The sequence below is a fragment of the Cydia strobilella genome, chromosome 16 (genome assembly GCF_947568885.1).
Source record: "Cydia strobilella chromosome 16, ilCydStro3.1, whole genome shotgun sequence".
NCBI classification, from domain to species: domain Eukaryota; kingdom Metazoa; phylum Arthropoda; class Insecta; order Lepidoptera; family Tortricidae; genus Cydia; species Cydia strobilella.
In genome coordinates, this window is record NC_086056.1 from 7,358,905 (window position 1) to 7,379,088 (window position 20,184).

General features: G+C 39.8%; 4 protein-coding genes and 2 non-coding genes across 6 annotated transcripts in view; 3 read left to right on the forward strand and 3 right to left on the reverse strand.

Annotated features, from left to right (window-relative positions):
- The window catches only part of LOC134748240 (protein transport protein Sec23A), a 324,866-nt gene that overhangs the window by 11,534 nt on the left and 293,148 nt on the right, over positions 1-20,184 (reverse strand). The window lies entirely within an intron of this gene.
- Trnat-agu (transfer RNA threonine (anticodon AGU)) lies at positions 852-924 on the reverse strand. Its single transcript has one exon. It is a non-coding gene; the product is annotated as a tRNA-Thr (tRNA).
- Trnat-ugu (transfer RNA threonine (anticodon UGU)) lies at positions 1,266-1,339 on the forward strand. Its single transcript has one exon. It is a non-coding gene; the product is annotated as a tRNA-Thr (tRNA).
- Positions 2,169-6,509, forward strand: LOC134748184 (N-acetylneuraminate lyase-like). Its single transcript, XM_063682896.1, has 7 exons — positions 2,169-2,232; positions 2,683-2,812; positions 3,305-3,447; positions 3,678-3,846; positions 4,227-4,360; positions 4,637-4,808; positions 6,329-6,509. The coding sequence occupies exons 1-7, from the start codon at positions 2,230-2,232 to the stop codon at positions 6,484-6,486; spliced, it is 909 nt and encodes a 302-aa protein (XP_063538966.1). The 5' UTR covers positions 2,169-2,229; the 3' UTR covers positions 6,487-6,509.
- LOC134748644 (N-acetylneuraminate lyase-like) lies at positions 6,672-12,359 on the reverse strand. The gene is made up of 7 exons (XM_063683439.1): positions 12,275-12,359; positions 11,595-11,724; positions 10,913-11,058; positions 9,415-9,583; positions 8,173-8,318; positions 7,718-7,889; positions 6,672-6,860 (listed from the first exon to the last, which is right to left on the reverse strand). The coding sequence occupies exons 1-7, from the start codon at positions 12,275-12,277 to the stop codon at positions 6,715-6,717; spliced, it is 912 nt and encodes a 303-aa protein (XP_063539509.1). The 5' UTR covers positions 12,278-12,359; the 3' UTR covers positions 6,672-6,714.
- On the forward strand, positions 13,261-19,896 carry LOC134748643 (SAGA-associated factor 11 homolog). The gene is made up of 4 exons (XM_063683438.1): positions 13,261-13,695; positions 13,830-14,019; positions 14,743-14,886; positions 15,853-19,896. Exons 1-4 carry the CDS (start codon positions 13,341-13,343, stop codon positions 16,085-16,087), a joined length of 924 nt encoding a protein of 307 aa, XP_063539508.1. The 5' UTR covers positions 13,261-13,340; the 3' UTR covers positions 16,088-19,896.

Consider the following 20,184-nt stretch of genomic DNA (forward strand, 5'->3'; position numbering starts at 1 on the left):
TAGCTTAGATTTACCGATTTTGTAAGGCTCTAAGAGAATCCAAGAAATACAGACTGTAGAGTAAAATGAAGATGAAAAATGAGAACGAAAGTTTATTGATAACAATGGTAAAGAGTCGTCTGTTTAGTTAAGTACATAATGTATATTAAACCTACATACACATGGTAAGTTTAGTACTTATACCAGTTAAACCTAATACCTACTTGAGACATTATTAATATCTTCACGTCTTTTGCAACACGCAAGATTTATTCTATAACCATCCATAATTTATTTATTGAGGCGTAGTACTATATGTAACTTAATATTAACATTGTATATTTAGGGAGCTAGCAAAGCGTCTCACTGATGCTACGGGTGACCAGAGGGCTGGTTACTTCCTTGCCCAGCGCATTGGTATCGCAATTCAGCGCGGCAATGCTATCAGTTCTGGGCACCTTACTATCCGGCGCCGAGCTAGCTCCCATTTTTTAATTGTAAATATATGTAGATATTTTTAGTTAGTTTATGTTTTTATATTTTTATGTTTGTTAGAAATAAATAAAAAAATCACTTAATATTTAATTCTGGGTGCCTTTATCCCAATTCTGATGACGATAGGTACCTAATGTTCCCATGATGAACAACAGCTTAGGTAAATGTACAGGGGTCGGTCGTAAACTTAAAAAAAGAGCAAAAGTTTTAATTTTATCGGAGGTTTTAGTTAGTTAGTTTTGGGTCGTAACCCTAACAATACCCTATTTATGACCACATTTTAGAAACACACCCGCAATCAATAGGCTTTAAATTAATCTTGTATCTGCGAACGATGCTATTAAGCTTAGAAATAAATTAAAAGTGGAAAATTTCACTGTCTTGGGTGGGACTTGAACCCACGACCATTGGATCACTAGTACAGTGCTCTACCATCTGAGCCACCAAGACCGTACCCAATGCAGCGAACATTTCCACTATTTATATTAGCCATTAGAGAGGCTCTAGCAACAATCAACCGTAAGAGTGTTACACTTCTTAAACGGCTACCGGGGTTCCAAGTCATATTGGAAATTCACCAGTAACGATGCGCTATCCTATACTAAATTAATTTTGTATCAAGCAAAATAAATGCAAAAAGCATAATCAATCTGGGACTTTTCAAGGCAAGAGTTAATAGGTATCTCATAGGTAAGCGTGCTCCACCGTAGACCGCATCATCACTTATCATCAGTAGGGATCGTGGTCAAACGCCTGCCTATTCATCATTTAAAAAAAATGCATTGGGTACGGTCTTGGTGGCTCAGATTTGTAGAGCACTGTACTTGTGATCCAGTGGTCGTGGGTTCAAGTCCCACCCAAGACAGTGAATTTTTCCACTTTATTTCTAAGCTTAAAATAGGCTTTAGTTTAATACCTAAAATTCTACGCTCTATACAGCATTTTTGTACAATGTTTTGTAATAATTAACTAAATGATTAAATACCTATTAGTAAACAAGACTTTACTGGATATTTTAAATAAATCCACTACACTACCGGTGGTCATTACTGTCATTAGAGAATAGTTATTTACGATACAAGTGCGGAAAAGAGGAAATTCGAAACGAGTGGCGATAAATTAAAACACGACCGCAGGGAGTGTTTTAAATCGACACGAGTTGCGAATTACCTTTTCGCACGTGTATCTTACAACGTTTTACAGTACATATGGCCCTTAAAACTTTCGACATATGCACGAAAAGTGCTCATTACCGCACTAGTACGAAAAAGTAGCACCATATGTACTGTAAAGCCATTTAAAGCATACCGCAGGGCTGACATCAATGGGAAATAATTTACGTAATTATATTACCCACTATCTTACAGATTACATTTTAGTTATAACGAAATTGCTCATGTTGATAGGTATAAATATAACAGACTAATTATATAATATTAAGTAAAATTAATTAAAAATTTGAAAATTATAAAAAAATAACATAATCTAAGTAAGGCGTAAAGATTTTTGAAAAAAAATCTGATTGACCTATTCAAAAAACATTCTTGTGCTGGTTTGCCATTCAATATCTTTATTACCAGGTACTTAATGAACCTAATTACCATTACAAAGTTATGGACAACCCTAGCTTAAGGTATCAAGTTTAAACCAACACAATTATAAATATAATGCGGTTTCAAATATCAGCAGTTTTCTCTTGGCATTGTGTCCGATCAGTTGTGTCATAATTGTTGTAATACTGCATATTTTAGTAAAATGGTAAGATTTCATCCATTCTATGGTGATTTTATAACATGAAAATAAATAACGTCTAGAGACTTTCTTTCGCCTGTACGTACTAGATACCTACCTAAGGTATATTCAGGTAAATCCGAAAACTTAAAATTGTTGGGTTATTCCGAAAATAGACGCTCATTGGATGATTTGGATGGAATAATTATTAAGGATGATTTTCAGATTCACCCGACATTTTGAAGTATTCGGAATTACCCGAATATACCTTATTGACTTTAATTTACCCTCAAAGTACCTAACTCGCTGAAAAAAATGTGATAGTGGAGCAAGAGGCAATGAAGCGCTGGCCGTGAGCGGCTCGGCTCGCTGCACTCGCTGTTTAGCTCGAGTTGTAACATGATACATTACACTGGAATGCTACAAGTCAGCTACCTTGATATACTAAGTCAAGTATCTTATTTATCACATGTGCAGGTTTTCTTCGACATCAAGGGAGTCATAGCGCCCGTGTTCACGCCGATCGACTATGCGGGATGCGTCAACTTCTCCGTCATACCGGAATACTTCAACTACTTACATGAGAATGGTGTGCAAGGAATATTGGGTATGAATGATTTATTATTTATACATACAGATTGTCATAATATTATGATTGACTCACTAGTCTATTCGTTCATTGTCCAACCAAACTAAATAATGCAATGTAAGTTATACAGCGTGAAATTTTAACCACCAGTCATACATAATTTGGCTGTCCCATAGAAATCAGCGGCATCACATCCGCCGCGGAATGTATGAAATAGCCAAACTTTTTTGCGCGATTTCGGCATTGGTCCCATAATAAAAGTTGTTCAGCATGACCTATAAAGTCACTACGCAGAGTATGGCTGGTGGTAAAAATTTCACCCTGTATAAGTATTCCTTCAAATGTAAAGGGACCCATTACCAGCCCTCCGGACGATATCGGCCTGTCAGTTGTTCAGAACTGTCGAATTTTTGTTCTAATTGTTGGCGTGTACCTTCAGTTTTCTTGAGCACTGAGCTTTCGTACTATATCAACCATTATTACATTACTTGACCTTTCTTACCTCACCAGTGGGCGGTACCACTGGTGAATCCATCACGCTGAACTTGGAGGAGCGCCGAGCTCTTCTGGAAGCCTGGGTGAAAGCCAGACCAGAGAGTATGAAGATCATTATGCAAGTCGGCGGCGTGCCCATGCCTGACGTCATCAAGATGGTGAGTGACAACTGCTCACATTGCTTTTGTATTCGCGTCATAATTATTGTAAATCCCTGTTAAGTATGTACTTTGCGTGTAGCATTTCACTAGAGAAATTCTTACGAACTGACTGTCTAAATTTATCTTTAAATGCTATAGGTAGGAAACCATGGTTTTGATTGTCACAATGAAATTTTTGAGCTTAACCGTGGAGAATTAAAACTGAACGTTTTTCTTCACGTCTATAGGCACAATACGCCGAGCAGTTGAAAGCTGACGCTATAATGACCCTCCCAGAGATATACTACAAGCCAAAGACCGTGGAACACCTAGTGGACTACCTGCATGCGGTCTCCAGCGCTGCTCCCTCGCTGCCCCTACTCTACTACCACTTCCCAATGATGAGCGGAGTCGACGGTAAGACTGAATAAGCAGAATAAGCATACGTTGAATGCGAACAATCATTCCTCAGGATTATTGTTCATTGGCTTGTAGCATAAATATACCGCAAAACATTACCTGATGGACCCTTGCAATTCTAGTAGTTTCACGCGCGTTTTCGGCCTTAGAAGGACTACAAGGAGCAATCCTTGGATGGAAACCTTACTCACCATCAAGAATACTACATACCTACACAATTACTTCCCGGTTCGATTAATACTATTGTACCTACAGGTTGCTCTGAAATAGGAATATTTCCTAAGAAAAATACAATGTTAGCATAACAAGCAGCGTAATGTTCATAATATTTATCTATTAAATATTCAAAAGATATTAATTATTCATTCCTCTCACAGTAAACATGCCCGAATTCTTTAAACTGGCTTCAGCAAGAATCCCCAACTTCAAAGGAATAAAGGCAGATTTGGGAGTGGCGTTACAAGTTTCTGATCAACTCGGAGAAGACCAGAGAATATTCAATGGAAATCATGTAAGTTTTAACTTTATAACTTTAGTCAATATGCACGTGTTCTAGGCTCCGTAGTCTAATTAAAAAATTTCAGGGAATCTTCATACTTAAACCTGCGTAGAAATTCAACATGACCTCATTAACCTATACTAGGTGTTTGATCTGTGACCTTACAGCGGTATTACACTCGCCTAGTATACTTGTGAGTGATTACCCTTCTGTATACAAGCCTTGAAGCCCGCTGAGGGTGGGAACATTTTACCTAAGTATAAATTTATTTTGTCTTCCCACGCACAGCTTTTGGCACCACCGGTTTTGCTCGGCCACGATTCCAGCATTGCAACGGTTAACAACATGTTCCCCAAACTAGTGAGGGGAGTGATCGATGCGGTGAAAGGTGGTGAAGTGATCAAAGCCAGGGATCTCCAGGAGAAACTTAATGCTCTGGTTACTGCTATATCTGCTCAAGGTAAAGGTTTTTCTGATCCTTTTCTGTTTTTATATAAACAGTATAGATTTTGTTATCCTGGAGTATTGTGTCCCCCACAAGAAAGTTATTATGATAAATTCATGGTTTGCTAATTTTAATAACATACAATATACTTCTTATAATAATGTCCACGGATATTGAAGAACAATGTGAAGAAATTTCATACTTCGTGTTGAGTTAGTAGCTTATGTAGAATATCTGTAAGAGAACTCAGTAAACTGGTATTTTTAGGGTTCTGTACCAAAAGGGTAAAAACGGGACCCTATTACTAAGACTCCGCTGTCTGTCTGTCTGTCCGTCTGTCTGTCACCAGGCTGTCTGGTTCATGTTCTCATGAACCGTAACAGCTAGACAAATGAATCACAGATGATGTATTTCTGTTGCCGCTAGAACAACAAATACTAAAAACAGAATAATAGTTATTTGTGCAACAAGAGAGGAAAGTTGGTTTTTCTTGCGAGTGTTTATTTTGAGTCCCGAGAAAGCGAAAGATTCTATAATTGAATCACGAGCGAAGCGAGTGATTCTAAGGTAGAATCTTGAGCGTAGCGAGGGACTCAAAAAAACGAGATGTAAAATAACTTTGCTCTCGTGTTGCACACATAATTTTTCACCTCAGTAGTGAGAACATATTAAAGGTTAAAATGTATTTCGAATTACACAGAATAATCAGAAAAAAAAAAGTATTATAATATGTACGATAAGATACGATACGATACGATACGAGACGAGACCGGATCGGACCGGATCGGACCGGACCGGACCGGACCGGACCGTACCGTACCGTACCGGACCGTACCGTACCGTACCGTACCGTACCGTACTGTACCGTACCGTACCGTACCGTACCGTACCGTACCGTACCGTACCGTACCGTACCGTACCGTACCGTACCGTACCGTACCGTACCGTACCGTACCGTACCGTACCGTACCATAAAAAAATGTAATAAAAGTATGAAGTTCATGGCCTTCACTAAATTAAAAAGCTACATTGTTTCACTCCCTGGAGTGAGGAAAGTCGCACTTTCCTCACTCCAGGGAGTGACGAAAGTAGGCTTGTTCGAGCTGCTGAGGTGAAAAATAAATATTTAAGTGGGACTCCCATACAACAAACGTGAATTTTTTGCCGTTTTTTGCGTAATGGTACGGAACCCTTCGTGCGCGAGTCCGACTCGCACTTGGCCGGTTTTTTGTTTTCTAGGAATTCAACTAAGGATTTTTGCGTTCAACCATAGAGAAATAAGTAAGATAGAGTGATCACTCCGTACATCAGTTTCATTAGTTAATAAAGTTGAATGAGGGGTATGGATGTAGGTAAGTATTTTATGACCAAAAAGATTTCCCAAGGCTCGCTTAATACTTATTATAAATAAGTTTTTATCTATATATACTTATGGAGTGAGCAGTGTGTGCACTCTAAGCTTACTTATTTATCTATGCTGGTTCAACTATAACTACCCAACTAAATATTAACCAACATATTATTGCCATTTTCAGGTGAATTCCTTCCGACCATGAAAGCAGCAATGCCGATGATAACCGGAATCCAGGTGGGGCCACCTCGTCGACCGCTAGCCTGCATCGATGATCAAAAGAAGCGTCAGCTTATGGAGAACCTCAGGAGACTGAATTTTGGCCGAATGTGTGATGCGTGAGCGTTAAAATAAAGTTGACACTATTCAGATTCAATTACATAATAATCTTTAATTATTTCAAAACTTTGTTTACCCTTCATATCCTTTAAAGGCCAGCATTTTGCCAGCTACTCGTGGTAGTAAAGGGAGACTGGGAAAGTAAAAACAAATGGAAATTTGTGTGTTTAAAAGGATATAAAAATGTTATCCTTGCTTGCTTTTTATTTTTAGTCTTCAACAATCGTAATTCTACTTGACTAGTTTAATGCTCCTGAGTTTGCCTTCGATCCGTTTCCTCGCCTCGGCAGAAATGGGCCGTTGGGGCAGCGACGGCGGGCCCACTTTTATACCAGTTACGATTTCCATGCCGGCTTTCATTATTGGCACCCATTCACCTAAACAAAAAAGATAATGCAATCTCTGCTGTCTAAGTGTCTATCTCGGTAAGGCATTTTTGCAACGTAAAATATACAACATCCCAAATGCTTTTAAAATTGCTTGTCCGGGCAAAAAAATCCAGACAACCCAAAATCACAAAGGAGTTGGGACAATGTTTACTGTGATTTAACTTACAATAGATTATACTTTTCTAAAGCTTGACCGTAATATATAATCACGCGCCATGTTGCGGAATTTCACTGGAACTAATTTTTTCATACTATACTGAACTGTCACTCTATACATGAGAATAACAGCGCCCTCTTGACTTTAAACAACTGTACTCTCACAACGTTGCATCAGCATTGGGATACAACGAGGAAATGCCGCCAGCATCCTTGGTATAATGCCTCAAGGGCCTATTTTAGCTTTAAGCTAGTTATTCATTTAGTTTAGTATTTGTACAGTTACTGTAATACCTTTGTATACATATATCTATTATGTGAATAAATCATTTTATCTCACATCCCAAATCATAATATCCCTCCAAAACAGTGTGATGAGCGCTCCTCTAACACACATGGTTTTTGACCAAAGGGACGCAAAAAAGGGGATACAAGTAAAACCAAGCATTCCATACTGCACGATCTTGCAGCTGTAGCGCCTGTTTTACCGCCCTAATTGAATTACTATCTGACTGAACAATTAATAAAAACCCTTACCCTTAAAACCTCAGCCATGACTGTCACGAATTTTTTCGTCTATGATTGATGGTTATACATATTACCTATACATACTAGCTAAAATTCTTAATATTTAAGTTTTGTTTAGTCCCGTAGATAGGGCTTTGAAAGCGGTATACTGTATTACTTACCCTCAACAGTGTGTGCCTCTATAGCAAGACTGAGAGTTTCCTGCAGTGCTCTTGCTTTGGCAATATCATTGGCTTCCACAGCGGCCAGGATATCCTGAGCCAGTTTCGGAAAGAGGTTGAAAGAGGTGCCGATGCTGGACTTGATGCCAAGTAACGCTGCTGGGGCCAGTAACTGGAAATGAAAGAGGAAGTTCTATAAGAAACAGATTATTGCATTAATATTTTCTTCCCTTTGGGCCCCAAGCATCCTTTCTCTAACGCCACTTATCGCGGCTTAGTAGTCCTCCCACCAGTCACCATAAAAATGTCCATCCCGCTTTCTCGTTTTTGGTTTGCCCCTGCCCAGGCACATTGCTAAAACTTCAAAAATATCTCCAGTCCAGAACTAGCAATTTTTAACACACAATTCGTAACAATAATCAATCATATTGCCTAAAGAAGGTCAGAAAACTTACAGTATCCGCTCCTAGGAACATCTCTTGGCCGTCCTTAAGAGTCCTTAACACTTGCGCGCCCTCGCTCAAGTCGTTTGAGGTGAACTTGATGCCCTTAAAGTTGGGGATGCGAGCTGTGGCTTTCGCTACGAATGCTGGCATGTTTACTGCAAACAAAAGTAGACTTTTTTTAAATATCTAACCAAAGTGGACCGTAACATTTTAAATTGATTCCTGCAGAAAATTTATGTTGATTTAAAAATGAATTTCTAAATTGTCGTCATAAACGAAACAGATGATCCAGAAGTTCGATTCCCGCTTCGGCCACCGGTGGACTTGTTTACTTTTCCTTTTCCTAGTGTATGATATGTATTTCATTTTATAATTTATATATCATCAATCATCATCATCATTTTATCGCCTTTTATCGCCCACTGCCGAGCATAGGCCTCTCTTCCAGTACGCCACTTATCCCGGTCCTGAGCCAATCTCATCCAGAAGTGACCCGCAGTCTTCCAGATGTCGTTCACCCAACGAGCCAACGGACGCCTGCAGGCACTCCTTTCGTCTGGTGGCCACCATTCCGTTAAGATTTTGGCCCACCTGCCATCACTGTCTGGCAACATGTCCCGCCCAGCTCCATTTAAGTTTGGTAATGACGTATCCGACGTCTTGCACTTTGGTGCGGCGTCGGATCTCGACATTCCTCACTCGGTCTTGAAGTTTGATGCCGAGCATGGCGCGCTCCATGGCTCTCTGAATTTATATATATGACTATTTATGTGTGACTACTTAAAAAAATTACAAATAAAAAAAATATATATATTTGATTTGTGATAGTTGGATAGTGGTTGGGTTGATTTAGAAGATTTTTTTCCTGACCAACTACCAAACTGGGCCAGCACGGTGGGCCAAAATAACGAATCCCAATTGTCGCTATTTACACATTGTCTGTATTGGCTCTGGCTAGATAAAAAATGGACGTTGCAGCCGCGGCAATTTACTTATATAGTATAGCCAAGATACAGCCAAGCAGATATCTACACGCTGGCCCAACGTGTTGACCCAGTACCTTGGCCCAATGTGTACAGCGGCCTTAAGCCGACAAGGGATTGCAATCCGTGTTTCTTTCGAGGTACCATTGCGGTACTGGATTTCCCAGAAATCCCAGAATGTTTAACTGTTACTGTTCTGTTTATGTGTTTACCAACCCCTTATCTTTGCTATGGGAGCAAGTTTACCTTACCTTTTGGTCCAGCTTACCTTCGACTTTGCTCATGGAGGGAATGTGATAGTACAGCACAGGCAGTTTCGGTGCGGCCTGGGCGACCAGTTCCACATAGGAGACCAATTCGTCCACATTCTTGGGTTTGAAGTACAGCTCCGGAAGAGTCAGCAGGGAATCTGCGCCGACTGACTGACAGTATCTAGCCTGAAATTAAACACTTTTTAATTAGAATCCATTCCTTACAATCTTATACTCTGTGAAGATGGCATGTGCCGAAATATTGGGAACTCCAAACCAAAACAAATTTACATGGTAAATACCCCGTACTACCCCCGTACTATTTACCTATAATGTAAAATTACCAAGTTAGCTTAAAATCGTATTTAGGCGCCCAGACATCACAACTTGCCAAGACAGATGCAATTTTTAATCGTCAAAATAAAGATTCAAATTAGAATGTATTAACGGGCTAACGGGATACCTCTTTATAAGCCTCTGGGAAGCTAGTTTCTTTTAGGATTTTTCCTTTTGCATTTGAGTAAAAGAGTTAAGCTGAAGCAAGTGATCCGAGTTGTATTTATTAGTAAGTATTAAATGATAGTGTGCAGGAGATACCATACCAGGATCATTCATATGGTTTTTTTCTGCGTAGGTAGAACAATTTGTAAACAAGCAAATTCGCTTATTTAAAAAAAGGCAATCACATTATCTCCCCTGCAGAAAGTAGGTATAAGATAATGGTAACGTATTCAGCGATAACATGACAAATTAATTTTCATAGTGATTATACAACATTTTATTTATGTGTGTAAGTAACAAGTTTTCTGTTGTAGGTAGGTATACGATTTATATTGACTTGTCTAATTCGAAATCTGTATAATGTCTCCTTTTTCGTCGAAGCGTCGCGCGTCGGCGAAATAAGACATTATTGGGCTGGCATGGCTAATTTCCTATTTCGACATACCTTAAATGGCATATTAGTTGGCATTGGCATGCATGGTATAAATGTTTAATAAATAAAGTACCTAAGTACCTACCTACCTAAATACAATCTGATGCAACCTAGAACACCCAAAAGCTACCTGATAGCTACCAATCGTGTTATATAAATCTCATTTATAATTGTAACTACGAGACTAGGTTTAGTTTAACCCCGTACCTATGATTACAAATTCTTATAGCTTTTACAAATTCTTACTGTTTGCTACCTACTCTTCATTCTCCTCGAGACTCGTACGAGTGCCGCGGACCCAACGAAAGCGGCGCGCGGCGCGGCGAGGAGCAAATCAAGACCGTTCATATATTTGGTCGAGCGCATAAAATGGCCTTGCTTTGCGCGCCGCTTGTGTCCTCCGCGGCCTAACGACCCGGCCACGACATCGCGCGGCGGCGGCAGCGGCGAGCGGCGGCCATAGGTGAGAACGAAAGGCCCGATCGCTGTGTCTCGTTCCAACCTATGGCCGCCGCTCGCCGCTGCCGCCGCCGCGCGATGTCGTGGCCGGGCCTTAAATGTAGACTGCTTTTGCTACTTACCAAATCCTGAACATCTGCCATTGGCGCACCGCCGACTTGCACTTGGATATGCAGACCGGTGGTTTTGGCAACGGCTACCCACGCGTCTACCACCTTCTTCCTGTCGGCCACACTTAGGGACTGGTGCTCACCGGTGGTGCCGCCGACTGGAACAGTAGAAACTCTTGGTTCGGCAATGGACAATATTGCAAGGTTGGGTCATTTGTGTCAAGTATCTTCCCCCCCCCCCTGTGCGACGGTTAAAATGAACAGTCGGCATAAAACTGCGAGCAATGAATACACTACTATCACAGTTTAAAAAGTATACAGTGGACCGACGACTTTGACGTGTACCGAGCTATTAACAATGGCGAATGTATTCAGCTCGGGTGCGCGCGGTACACCCCTCGCCCCTCGCACCCCGCAGGATTTCTCTGTCTACCTATAGATGGCTTCTTCGAATGACTGTATTGTTTTATAGACTGTGCTACTGTTAGGGTGGCATCGCGGCATAGTTGACGATGAGATCATAGTTGAGACTGAAGAAAGATGGTATAAGTCCACGATGAACTACTAACTGTGCACTGTACTTACCTAGCACCGACTTGATGCCAGACTTCTGAAGAAATTGCGCATGGTACCTTTCTCCTGGTATAAGTCCACAACAAACACACTACTACTACCGTGCACTGTATAAACTTACCTAGCACAGACTTGATGCCAGACTTCTGAAGAAACTGCGCATAGGGTGGTATCGCGGCATAGTTGACGGTGAGGTCATCGTTCAGGGGAGTAAAGACAGGCGGCATGAGCCCACGAGCGTTGAACAGAACCTGTTAATAATACTTATGTTATAAATGTGAACTCCTTTGTGTAACCATCTGTTTGTCTGCTACCCTTACATGGCTTAAGTACTGCACCAGGATGTCCAGGATTTACCTATAGAAAGCAGAAGCTTTGTGTATGATGGACATGTACACAGTATATATGTTACCATTAGATGATCCGTCTGCTCGTTTGCCTCCCGTGAACGTCATAATTTCATAGAAGTTTGATGTTTAAAATAACGCGCAGTCCAGGCTATCAAAATCGCTGCAGAGTTATCATGGTCTAACTCTATTAATTTGACGAACCAAGTTAAATAAATTCAATTAATAATAACTGTTATCTAAAAATTTCAATCTTTTAATCATAAACAGCTACTGTCCTACCTACGTATTCACACGAGCAAACTTACGTTTCTTGTTTACCTACTTTCCAAATATTTACAGTAAAAAAACATAGGCAACTCACAGCCTTCAAATTTAAAGTCCTAAATGAAATAAATATTATTAAGATCGCTGAATATATTATTATATTACATGTTAATATAATATGTCTTACCATTTTAATTCTTGAAATAATATTGGCGAAATAACTAAAGCGCGACAATGCCCTGTCTCGACTCAACTCTCAACACTGAATCTCAACTCAACAGACACATAAATACATTAATTAGTTTGTCTCTTATCGGTGCGTTCATTCTTATCGAGAAACACAGCTTGATTACATAATATTAGCTCACCCATAAATTAAGCGATATATGTTCTGATAGTATAGTACGACAATATCCTTCAAAAACAAATAAGTTGGCATGTTATCCACCAAAATCAGTTCAGTAGTTTTGTCGTTACGGTGAAACACACGACGAAACTTCCTTTAGTCTTTAAGTGCCCTGGAAACGTTATTTCATTACAAGAAAATATCAGGACTTGTAAATATTAAACAGTCGCTTTCCGCTGTCTGTCCGTCTGTCCCTAAGTATGCTTAGATCTTTAAAACTAAGCAACGGATTTTAATGCGATTTTTTTTTAAATAGATAAAGTGATTCAAGAGTTTATATGTATAATTTGTAAATGTTTTGTGTAAATTAGTTGAACTACCCGTGCGAAGCCGGGGCGGGTCGCTAGTTATGTTACAAAACTTCTAAGGGTGGTATTCCATCTGTCCAATGTGTATTTGCATCAGATTTTGCTTAATGAGAGAGTGAGACGCAATGCACATTGGCTAAACTTTTTAAAAGTTTCAGGAATTCGCGCTTAAAATATTTTGACGTTTGGTACTCTAATGTTGCCAGGTATTGTAGAAAGGAAAGTAAATCTGGCAGAATCATTTTATTCACAGCAAACAAACAAAGGGATGAAAGGGAATTCTCTCTTCTATGTTATCTTTAAACATGTACCTATATTTTTGTGTATTTTGTCGTGTTGTGTTACATTCCGTACTAGAGAGTTTCATACGTCCTAACTTTTATTAGTACATCCCGGCAACATCCCGGAGGTACATCCCTACGCCTGTCAACTTTGAACACCATTCGATGCGTCTCATTCATTCGTTCATTCATGGTCTTTGTTGAATTTAGTTATTGGGGAAATAATTTGGTTTGATTTATTAAGTGTAAATAATCATAATGAATACCATCGTAAGTGAACTTAGTATGAACGATTTAAACAATAAATTCTTTGAAATAATGCAAAGCGAAAGTAATGCCGAAGACGCAGCCAATTTTATTTACGATAGTGTACTTGATGATGTCGCGATTGGATTTATTTTCGAGTTCCACCACGGCCTGAAAACTGGGTTGACGGATTTATTAGAAGGTGAAAAAGAAGACAAAGAGCCCTACAAAATTATAAACTCGCCAGAATGCGATGTGTTCGGATTTTCGGTGTTAAAAAAGACTCCAGATAGTAACTGTTCTTGCCCGAATTGTGAAAGGCCTGTGTCGGCCACCAGGTTCGCTCCGCATTTGGAAAAATGCATGGGTAAGTGCTGAGAGTTCTTCAATTTGATTTAAATCCGAGTTAAATGCAATATTTTCTTACTGTCATTACTAGGCATCCATTTTCCTTGTGTGTTAAAACCATGTAAACACCATAGACGAATATTTTTTTTTTAGGAATGGGTCGCAACAGCTCCCGCATTGCGTCCCGCCGTATAGCCTCAAACAGCCGCGAGCCAACCTCATACGCTGGACTCCTCAGTGACGACGAGGATGATGCAGACTGGGCTGGGGGCTCCTTGCAGAATGAACGCAGGAAGAGAAGGATTAAGAACAACAATAATAGGAAATCTAATAAACTTCAAAAGTAAGTTTCTAGAAATAATCATATAATAATATTGTTGCTGTGCTAGTAAATTCCTAGATGTGCTTGATTTTTTAAACCAGACAAGTGCGAGTCAGACTCACCCAATGAGGGTTCCGTACTTTTTAGTATTTGTTGTTGTAGTGGCATCAGAAATACATCAACTGTGAAAATTTCAATTGTCTACCTAGGAAGGTCGTCCTGCCATCTCTGTCTGACGTGAGCGCTTCTTTTGTGGCATCCACTTGGTGGGTATCCTAACCAACCTATCCCGATGTATGCACCAGACGTGACCCGCCCTTTCCCACTTGACCCTGGCGATTTTCTCCCCCACGTCAGCTATGCGTGTTTTGGAGCGCAATGTAGTGTTTCGGGTGTGATCTGCCCTTTTGACACCTAGAATGCTGCGCTCCATTGCTCGCTGGCACATATGGACTTCCGACTCTCACTGAGTGACCATGTAGCGTAGAGTGTACGCTTTAGTGACATTGGAAGGTCGCCCTTCATTAGCTCCTTCATGGACCAGTAGCTCTTCCAGGCACTTTGAACACTGCACTCAACTTCCTTGTCTTGCCTGTCGCTGAAAGAGACTAACTGGCCCAAGCTTTATATATCTTCTTATACAAATAATGTTATTTTTTCATATTTTGCAATGATATTCGGTGGAGTATTTCGAATTGTCTTCTTGATGAAAATACAATTATTTCACAAAAAATTCCCTTGCAGTGGCAACAACAGGAATAATGGAAACCAGAACTCTGACTCTAATGATGGTGTTACCTATGACACGATGACTGCCAATGACAAGAAAACCTTACTGCTGCAGATTTGTGGTGTGGTGTCTGAACACACAAAAAAATTATGCACTAGGTATGTCAAAGAAATAAATTAGTTTCTCTTGAAAAATACGCACAAATATACTTACAAACTAAAATGCTATTATGGAAGTGATGTGGTTTTAGCTCTTGCTCAATGGGGTTGGCAACTGTCAAAGGTTTGCATAGATGGCGCCATCATAGCTTGCCCCCTTTTCTAGTTAGACCAAGAAATGTCTGCAGAGATTTTGGCAGCACATGCAGTGCCAGTGTTATTTTATATGTCATAATTTCATAGAAGTTTGACGGTTAAAACAACACCTGCACTGCGTGTGCTGTCTCAATCTCTGCAGACTTTTCTTGGTTTCTCTATGAGATTTAAGCCCTGAAAGGGCTGGCATCCAGGGCATAAAATTCCTTTAAAAAACAAAAATTTGCAATAACTCTAGGGAGGGCATGGTATGCTGACGCCATCTTCTATTAAATGATCTACTAACAAAGAATCTGAATCGCTTATTAAGTTATTTATTATGTTGCAAAAATCAAAAACCTGTCCTATTTTTATCACACAAATGAATGAATCAAACCCAGAACCGCCAGCTCCATATACATAGGTGGACGCTCCACTTTTAACTAGACAAAAAAAAAGGACATTAAAAGTTAGTATTAGATAAATCTGGAACGCAGGAAATAAGTATCATCATCTTCCTCGCGTTATCCCGGCATTTTGCCACGGCTCATGGGAGCCTGGGGTCCGCTCGACAACTAATCCTAAGAATTGACGTAGGCACTAGTTTTTACGAAAGCGACTGCCATCTGACCTTCCAACTGGATTACTCCGGTTTCCTCACGATGTTTTCCTTCACCGAAAAGCGGCTGGTAAATATTAAATGATATTTCGTACATAAGTTCCGAAAAACGCACGCTCTTACTACTAGGCCACCAGCGCTTCTGAACGCAGGAAATAAGTATAATATTTTTTTTACTAGACAAAATAAACATAATTATTTTCCAATTTCAGATCTACCAGGTGCCCCCAACACACCGAGGAACAACGTCGAGCGCTCCGCAACACCGTGCTGGAGCCCTCGACGCCCGAGAGTGGGCTCGGCCTCGGCGCGGACGACGCGGGCTCCCCGCCGGACTCCAGCCCCTCCTCGTCGTGCTCCTCGTCCAGTCGCAAGAGGGACCGCCACCGGGCGCCCCCCAAACCTAAAAATAAGAGGGAGAGAATGTCTCCTAATGGGAGGGAATAGATGCGCCTATATTGGATTAGGATGCTTATGGGTTAAACGAAAATTCTTATCTTTATCTTGTAATCATAGATATGACTGTTTTGTTAGTATAATATGAAATGAAAGACTTTGTACCCTAAGAGGAGGAATTATGGACTGAGATCGTTTGTCACTCATTGTAAGAAATTACTTTCTAGCTATTTATACCAAAAAGTAAAATAATTTCTAATAGAAAGTCGTCGCGTCGTCGTCGTTTATCGTCTGGGATGGAATTGAAACGATTTTCTGTACGCTTAGAACAGCAGCATACAGAGAATAGACCGACACAGCAAGCCTTAAGGGTCCCTGGCAAGCTCGGTTCTCCATATAAACGTAGTTACGCTCTCATTTTAAAACGAGTAGCTAGTTTGCTCTGAAGCTTTGTACTTACAATAAAATAAGGTATATCTATGTCTGTAATTAGTTTATGTAGCTTCAGATATAGTAAAAAAATACAGTGAATTTAAGTTTTTCATACAAAACTTGTTTTTGCTCTATTTTATTTGTTTTAGAAACTGGAGCTATATAAACTAATTACATACCTGATGTCATTGTATGTGCAAAGTTTCGTAACAATCCAACGCGTAGTTTTAAAATGAGAAGGAAACTCCGTTTGTGTAGGAAGGTGAAATTCAGCCGAGCTTAACCATTTTCCAGGTCACACCAATATACAAGGAACGTACTGCTCGCCCTTAGAGATTGTCAAAGGCGCCTAGCCCTTCAAAGATAGCATGACACCACAGACGGGTACCGCCGTGGCCGGGTGGTCTAGTGGTCAGGACGTTAGCCGCGTAAGCTGAAGACGCGGGTTCGATTCCCATCTCGGCCAACGGTGGATTTGGTCACTTTTTCCTTAGTGTATGATATCTATTTCAGTATATACAAGGTTTTCCCAAAAAATCTAAATATATTCCAATCCAGCTTTGATGATTCATTTGAAGACGTCATATTTCCCAAAAGTTCAATCTAATTTGAACCTTAAATAGGAATGCTATTGTTGAAGTTCTGTTGGCGCGTATGTGATCGATGAATCGTACTATGCCTGGAAAACGGCTACGTGAATTACTTTCACGTCCCATTCCGTCCCCGTAAATCACAAAATGTATGCTGCAAACTTCAAAGCCAAAGCAAAGTTATTCACTTTGTACTTGACATCGTGTTATGCTGCTCCTCTTGTTTGCCATATTAAGAATAAGGAAGGAAAGAGATGGTAGGGATGTTGACATGAATCGCGAATATATAAAATGAAGTATTTAAAATAATGCCCTGCGTCACGTGACTGCAAACCCTATTGGGCAAATAGAATTTGGCTAATGAAAGCTGAACCTGAAAAACGCGGCAAATTCAAAAACTGTAGCAGGCGGCTCTTTGATTACAAGGATTGCATAACTTATATACTTTTTAGGGTTCCGCCCAAAGGGTAAAAATGGGACCCTATTACTAAGACTCCGCTATCCGTCTGTCTGTCACCAGGCTGTATCTCGTTGAAATTTTCTTAGATACTAAAAAGTTTGAAACCCTCTGTGGGCGAGAGCGACTCGCACTTGTCCGGTTTTTTTTATAATTTTCTTCTAGAAATCATGAAAAGTATAAAAATTATGTAATCAAAGAGCCGCCTCCTACAGATTTTGTCAGGGACCGGCCCGCTATCCCTTATCGGGGTTTTATAAGGGTATTGCATAAGGCTTAACTCACCATACCCTTTGCCAGACGAAACCCTTTGTTTTGCTTTTAAAAACCCTTATATAAAGCTACCACATTTGAGTAATCGGTAGCCCAAATACCCTTACAAAACCCTTATCATCCGCTCACCAACACCTTGCATATTGCTTATAAGGGTTAGCCTTATAAAGGGCTTCCCTTTTAGCATATAAGCGTGCTAATTTAAGTCGTCTACCTTGTTCATAAAGCACACATTACTTCGAATCCGAGCGATCGGCGACGGCGGCGTTCTTTGACTAGGCACGTATTTTCTTTCCTTTTCATACACTACCGTAGATATATACTAATCCTGTCTCTTTCACGCAAAGGGAAACCTTTATAAAAAGCGCTTAAAGATAAGGGTAACCCTTATTAAGAGCTAGCCTTATTTTTGGTTAGCTTTTCGGTAAGGGTTAGTCAAAGGTAAGGGTATGAATGGGCTTGCAGTTCAAAAGGGAAAGTCTTTTAATGTGTTAGCCGTGTTTAAGTGTCGCCCATTGAAAGGGTTTTATCGCGGAAAGGGTTGTCCGGTCCCTGGATTTTGTGAAATTGCGGCGTTATTAGTCCGTACCCAAAGGGTAAAAACGGGACCCTATTACTAAATCCTCGTCCACGGTCCACGGGCCTGGTGACAGACAGACAGACATGACGAATCTATAAGGGTTCCGTTTTTTGCCATTTGGCTACGGAACCCTAAAAACAGAATAATATCAATATTTAAGTGGGTACAATAAACGTGATTTTTTTGCCGTTTTTTGCGTAATGGTAAATTCGTGCGCAAGTCCGACTCGCACTTGGCCGGTTTTTCAGGTTCAACTTTTATTAGCCAGACTATGGCCGTGTGATACGTGTGTCTCACAATGGTCGCGTATTTATTCGTCATAAACCTTATAGTCAAACCTAATATTTTAGACGAATAAATATAATCAAGCTTCATCAACAAATTATTTATTCTCTCTTGTACTGATGATTACGAAATGCCTAAGGGTAGTATTTCCACCTGTCCAATGTGTATGCGTCTCACATTTTGCTTACTGAAAGAGTGAGACGCAATGCACATTGGACCAAGAAATTGGAATACCAACCTAATGTAAATATTAATGTATACTGTACAGTCAGCAAGAAGTTGTTAAGCGGACGAGGTGTTCAAAATTACCTTGACAATAAAGTCGCGTCAAGATAATTTTGAACACCTGGCCCGCTTAGCAACTTCTGCTGCTACATATAAGTGAGTCGCTTAACTTCAGACTGGTAAATCCATCTGTCAGATTATGCGATTTTGGTATTAAAAAAAGGTAATAGGGTAGATTGAGAGAAGATTTGCTGAGGGTCGAATAGATTTTCACCTCAGCAGCTCGAACAAGCCTACTTTCGTCACTCCCTGGAGTGAGGAAAGTGCAACTTTCCTCACTTCAGGGAGTGAAACAAAGTGGCTTTTTAATTTAGTGAATGCCATGAACTGCCACTTCATACTTCGGGGTCTGTTACAAATTCGAAATACATTTTAAACTTTAATATGTTCTCACTGCTGAGGTGAAAAATTATATGTGTCACACGAAAGCAAAGTTAATTTACATCTCGATTCTAACTTAGAATCATTCGCTTCGCTCCTGATTCAATTATAGAATCTTTCGCTTTCTCGGGACTCAAAATAAACACTCGCAAGAAGAACCAACTTTCCTCTCTTGTTGCACAAATAAATATTACTTGATTTTGAAGTTAAGCGACACAAGTAACTGTTAATGTATTAATTCTTTAATATTTAATGGAACTTTGTGTGCTGGATTTATTTAGACAGGGTTTTGTATATTTAAACGTAGAATTTAATGTCTTAAAATAATTTGTATAAATTGTTCAATTGTATCAATATTATCAGTTTTAATGGAAATATATCAGGCTCAAAATTGTTTTATTGTAAATAATCATGAAATATCTGTAAACTATAGTTGTCAAGGAAATCTTGTCAGTAGAAAAAAGCGCGAAATTCAAATTTTCCATGGGAATATATCCCTTCGCGCCTACGTTTTTTAAATTTGCCGCCTTTTTCTACTGACAATTTGCTTGACCAACTATAGCAAATATTCTGGGTAATGTAAAAAATAAAGTGATATAACTATACTTTCGTCTTTTATTCCTTATCGTCTCTCGTCACTGTTCTCATGGTTCTCTCAATATCGGACGAAAGAATAATATTTTATTACCATTATCCACCCTGGGTGGGATGGCTACAAGCCATTAGAATAGAATGGATCACATTTTGATGAATACAATATTATAGCTTCATTTTGCTAGATAAAGTAAAATAGCGAAGCAATGATATTCTAGTTAGGTACTCCGACTTCCGTAAAGTACCGCATGATTGAAATAATTACACTATC